The sequence below is a fragment of the Mustela nivalis genome (assembly GCF_964662115.1).
Source record: "Mustela nivalis genome assembly, chromosome: 1".
Taxonomy (NCBI): Eukaryota; Metazoa; Chordata; class Mammalia; order Carnivora; family Mustelidae; genus Mustela; species Mustela nivalis.
In genome coordinates this window covers 13,395,700-13,401,612 of record NC_139020.1, presented here as the reverse complement: position 1 = coordinate 13,401,612, position 5,913 = coordinate 13,395,700, and the positions used below count along the sequence as shown (strand labels likewise).

Here is a 5,913-nt window from a genome sequence, read left to right as displayed (position 1 = left end):
AAAAAACCCCGGTGTGGTTCACCATCTGTCCTTCCTCCCTTTTCCTGAAGGTAAAGTGAGCATGACAGCAGTCATTTACAAGACCCACTTTAACACTGAGTGTGAAAGTCATACAGCCAGAGTGGGCAATCACTGATTTTCTTGAGCGGTTGTGACAACCTTATTGGCTTGCCCCAAAATTTGTTTCGCTTATTTCAAAAAATGCTGTTTACATTACTATCGTTGCCCCTTTATCACCAAGACTCAAACCCAGGATGGAACCAACCGCTTCTGTCTTAGTCTAGTAGCAATAACCTCATGAGAAGATTCTACTTCTCATTGACCTCCCTGTTCTAATCCTTCATCCACTCAAGATATGAAATTTGGGGTTTTATATTTTATGTTCAGATATAATGTAATGAATGTACATACAATGGATTAAGAAATGCATAAAAGAATCAATAGTTGGATTCAATCATCAGTTATCCAGAGATGTGGCCACCCATTTTTCTAGGAGGCCACAAACCTTGAAATCAGGGATGACTCTGATATTAAAAAAAAACAACTAGACTTCTTAGTAAGTAAAATCTTTTATTTTTGCTTCATTTTATTATATTCCAATTGGATAGTCCTCCTGTGCTTGTGCAAATAGCCACAGTACAGAGACAGAGAAAAAGATGTAAGAATTTAAATTTGAAAAATGATCAGAGTAAGATCTTCTGTCTTCAGTTATGTGATGTAACTACTCAGTCTCCATCAACCACAGAGAGCTTTTTCAAAGTTAAGGCAGGTTCCTGACAGCCAGTAATAGTTCTTTACTTCATTATGAAGTTCATGGATGGGGAGATTTCAACAGGACTTCTATTTGTAGTGATCCTTTGAAAGGCACAGTATGATCTGCAACGATGGTTAGCAGCATCTTCTGTACCAAAATGCTTAGTAGCCACAGGATCCAGAGCCATAGCCACAGCCATATCCGCAGCCATAGCGGGAGCCATATCCACAGCCAGAGCCACAGCCATATCCACAGCCGTAGCGGGAGCCATAGCCACAGCCATATCCACAGCTGGAGCCACAGCCATATCCACAGCCGTAGCGGGAGCCATATCCACAACCGTAGCCACCTTTAGATCCATAGCCACAGCTATAGCGGGAGCCACAGCCCGAGCCACAGCCACAGCCATATCCACAGCCATAACGGGAGCCATAGCCACAGCCATATCCACAGCTGGAGCCACAGCCAGAACTATAGCCACAGCCATATCCACAGCCGGAGCTACAGCCGGAACCGTAGCCACAGCCAGAGCCACAGCTGCCACAGGAGTTTCCACAGTAGTTGCTACACATGGTGTTGGGAGGTGAGGTTTCAGTTGAAGTGTAGGAGAGTATTCCTGAAGTCTGGATATCCTTCTCTCTTCCAGGACCTTTATATATACTTCCAGGGGTGGATGGATCATACCTCACATGGCCTCTATTCTCTCACTTTACAACTATTTGCCTGAAATTAGCTAGTTCTGTACACAAGGTTATTAGGATGTTCTAATTTACTTGCTAATCTAGGAATTATCTAAGGCCTTAAAACCAAATAAAGATATGTTTTCTAAGCACCCAAACATATAGGACCATAATTTTAGCTTCCATAATTGTGTTTCATGACCATGACATGGACATCACCAAAATATGCTTGACCTATAAATACATGTTTGTTATTTTGTTCTTTCAACATCTTGGAAATCATCCACTAAATGGGAAGTTCTACTCACTGCTATTAATGACCTGTTCATCATCATCACCCTCATCACCACAATCCTCATTTTTTTCCTCTCCCAGTATTTTTTTCCATCATAATCACTCTAAAGCAATTATCATGAATTTTGGACAAGGAATTGAGTATTTTAACACGTTTTATCTACTCCCAGGAACATTCTCCTTCTCTCTGGAGGACAATTTGTCTATCCCTTCCTTTTCCAGCCAGATTAGGATTCTCTTCTTTTTCTTGTTGTTGAACTCCAGGTGGGTGCAGTATTTAATATTCATTATTTAAACAAAAAGGACAAACTTTTCCAAGAGTTCCAGTTTAGAATAAGGAAAATGCCTTAGCTCAACAACTTCTTTGTTAAAGTCAGATCTTAAATGTTCATCTGTTTATGAGGTTTCTCAGAGTGCTCCTATGTTGGCACAATATATCCATACTTCCCACTAAATTGTAGCCACTCAATAATTAATTCTTCCACACTCCACAATATTTTCTTGATTTTATTCTCACCAGTCTTCTCCAATAAACAATATTTTAATAATGAGATGTATCTACACTACTTTTGTTGGATGACTTGCCTCATGACATTAAGAATAGTTGACCTTTCTGTAGTATTTATTATTTGTCTTTACTTTTGACTTGATAGCATGTTTTTCCATCATTTCCTTTGATGAACGGGCTTCTGGTCTATGGCATCTCTCTCACTCACTGACAGTCCTTTATTTTTCCTTAAGTTTGGGACTTCTTGTGGTTACTTTATCTTCCATCTTTGCTTCTTACTTTATGCACTATTAAAGCTTACCTTTAGCCATGGATTCAACCACCATATATATATACAGATGACCCTAAAACTAAAGATCTCTGCATCAGTCTGATTCCAATCAGGAGACAGAAACCACACAGTAGGTTAAACAGAGAAATGTTCATGGAAAAGAAAATTATTAAACCATGATAAAAGAGTACCTATAAGATATGAGGAAACACTATATGGTGCCCTAAGAATGTAGGAGAGTACTCAGAAAAGGAAAAAAAAAAATGGAAAAGAGTAGTTCAGCCCACTGGAAAACAGAGTTCACTGGTTTGGCCAGACCATGTTTATTCTGCAGAAGACAACTCTTCCCAGAGTACAGTTGAAGGAACAACCATGGTGTGGGTGTGTAGAGGGTCTGGGAAGTTCTGAGATACCGACACACTGGGGGCAGGGGAAACCTGTAGAGGGAATCTGTTTGTCTGTGAGAACAGGAGGCCAATAGAGATTCATGGATGAGCAGTCTTCAGGTACAGGTTTCCATGAAGAAGGGGTCAAATGAAAGTGATTGTCAGTCTGAAGTTCCTCACTGAGGATCCAGCACATTCTGGCCCCATGACTGAGTAGAGCTTCACCAGATATCTTCACATCCACACTACTGAATATTCTTCCCTCCAGTGCTACAGCACAACTGCTTCCTTTGCAACATCCAGATACTAACCACTATGCAGAAGGCTTATGTCATGCTCACAGCAAGGAAGAAACACCTAAAGGAACCCCATGTGTTATCACAGAGCATCTACTAAAGAATGAATTTGAAGCTGAGAAGCAGTAAGTTGATAAATGGCACATGTGTCCTCCAAGTTTCTGAGGCTCTGTGACAGAAACAGCTTTCCATGGCAAACAGATTGATTCATTGCCTGGCTGAGCCATTTACTAACAATTTGACCATGGAAAATGTCTTCAGGTTTGTTAACCTCAGTTTCTACAACTGCTAAGTGGTACTAAAAATATGGATACTTAAAATTTTGACAAAGGTCTATATAAGTACAGAGGGTAGCACAGATCCTGATATATTGTGGAAACTCAATGCATTCTATTACTTTTCCCCCTTTCTTTTATCCAAATACAAGGATTCCCAAATAACAGCAGCTTTCCAAATATCTATATTTACTTGTATAGATATATTTATTATACTAAAATCTTAAGATTTACTTTAACATTGTCCTGTGTTTTGAGTGTATGTATAGTAACTAATGCTTTTCATAATGACTTTCTGAAAGTGACCCAACGCCCTCAGAAAACAAATCGCCATGTGATTGGTCTCAGTGCACCTTGCCAGGCACATTTTAAATATTATTTTTGTAAAAATGCGGTATCAAGAGGTGCCCAGGTGGTTCATTCAGTTGGTCGACAGACTTTTGATCTCAGTACGGGTCTTGGTCTCAGGGTCACGAGTTCAATCCCTGCATTGGGCTCCATGCAAGAAGCCTATTAAAAAAAAAAAAAAGAAAGAAAGAAAATGCATTATCAAGCAATACATTAGGGCTTGGATTCATAGTGTATTTTGAAGATCAGTAATCATGAAGATCTACTGAAGTTACAATCACCTACCTTGGGAACAGGCCTATGTATTTAATAGGAAGAAAGTAAATTTCTGTCTTCCAAGATTTTCACAGGCCACTACATAAGAGTAAAGGCAGTCGCTGCTTAGAAGTGAGACAACATTGCAGTTGAATGTTTCAAGTTCAGTAAGTAATGTGTCATTGTCCAAGGACCCCTCCTGAGTCATGAGATCATTCTCTAAAAGCTCTATGAGAATCAGACTGACAGCAGTCTTCACCCTCTTTCCACTCAGATGTCAGTTTAATCTGAATCACAGTGTGATTTGGTCTAACTCCTCCTACACAACTAGGCAGTACTCTCTACCTGTAAAGTGCTTTATTGTCTGAACACATTCCCTTTGCAGATGTCTGTATGTGAGCTGTGAAACCAGCAAATTAAGAACTGCAAAAGTCGTTTAACAAAGGCTGAAATTCAGAAGTGTTCAGTTCCAAATCAAAATCACAGTTCCAAATTTCCTTGATCTGATATATAATCTGTGATAGTGTACTGTTAAATAATATAGTAGAGATGCGCAAGTACCTCTCCTCAAATATTTTCAGTGTTGGGGAATTCTCAACATCTTGTTTTAAATGATCTCATTTTATTACGAAATCCTTTTGTTAGTAGTTTCTATATGGTTCAAATCTCTCAGAATCCTCCATGAAAAGTTCCTAATGTAACTTAAGATGATTGCATACACATATTTCTTTTCCTGATTTCTCCCTAGTATTTCCCCCACGAAGTCTCTAATGCAGCTTTTGTCTAACACAGAATATTTCTGTTTTGTCTTGTCTTGTCTAGGGTTGGGTTTTGTTTTTGTTTTTGTTTTTATGTTTGCTTTATTTTGTTTAATTTTATTTTATATATTTTATCTTATTTTAAATTCCAGTACAGTGAACATACAGTGTTATATGAGTTTCATGCGTATAATATAGTGATTTAACAATTCCATGACAACAATTCCAACAATTCCATTTAACAATTCCAATTCCATATACCACCCAATGTTCATCAAAAGTGTACTCCTTAATCATCGTCACTTATTTCATCCAACCCCCAGCCACTTCCACTCTGATAGTCATCACTTTGTTCTCTGTAGTTAAGAGTCTGTTTCTTGATTTGACTCTCTCTCTCTCTCTCTCTTTTATTCCTTTACTTATTTGCTTAGTTTCTGCACAGTGAAGGAAATAATCAACAAAACTAAAAGACAACCTACTGAATGGGAGAAGATATTTGTAAATGACATATCCAGTAAAGGGTTAATATCCAAAATATATAAAGAACTTCTACAACTCTCCACCCAAAAAACAAATAACCTGTATCTTCCTTTCTGAAACCATATTATTATTTTAATTGGACTTTAAATTTTTTTAAATAGGCTACATGCCCAATGTGGGGCTTGAACTCAGGTCCCCAAGATCAAGAGTCGTGTATTCTACAGAGTTAGCCCAGCACCCCTGGACTCTACATTTTAGAAAAGTTTTATGTTCACAGCAAAATCAAGCAGAATGCTCAGCTAACATAGTGGTTGCCCAACATTCCAGGGAGGCCACAAATGCTAACAAAAGTGATGACTATGGCCCAAAAGACACAATAATTTGCAAGAACACATGAAATGTGTTTATTACAAAAATACAATTTCCACCAGATGTGAAGTTTTTATGCTCATGGACAATACAAAACCATGGAACAGGATAACCAAGAATTTACATATTGAACATAGGCAGAATCAAATATTTTGTCTTCAGGTAACATAATAGAAACATTCATAATTCTTCAATAACAGGTTCTTTGAAGTAAACCCAGATATTCTAAATGAACCAAT

The 5,913-nt window shown here is 38.2% G+C and overlaps 1 protein-coding gene across 1 annotated transcript; it reads right to left on the bottom strand.

Annotated features, from left to right (window-relative positions):
- Positions 1–559: 559 nt before the first annotated feature.
- Positions 560–1,377, bottom strand: LOC309871624 (uncharacterized protein). The gene is made up of 2 exons (XM_082744875.1): positions 1,104–1,377; positions 560–1,045 (listed from the first exon to the last, which is right to left on the bottom strand). The coding sequence occupies exons 1-2, from the start codon at positions 1,324–1,326 to the stop codon at positions 795–797; spliced, it is 474 nt and encodes a 157-aa protein (XP_082601001.1). The 5' UTR covers positions 1,327–1,377; the 3' UTR covers positions 560–794.
- Between the last annotated feature and the right edge of the window lie 4,536 nt (positions 1,378–5,913).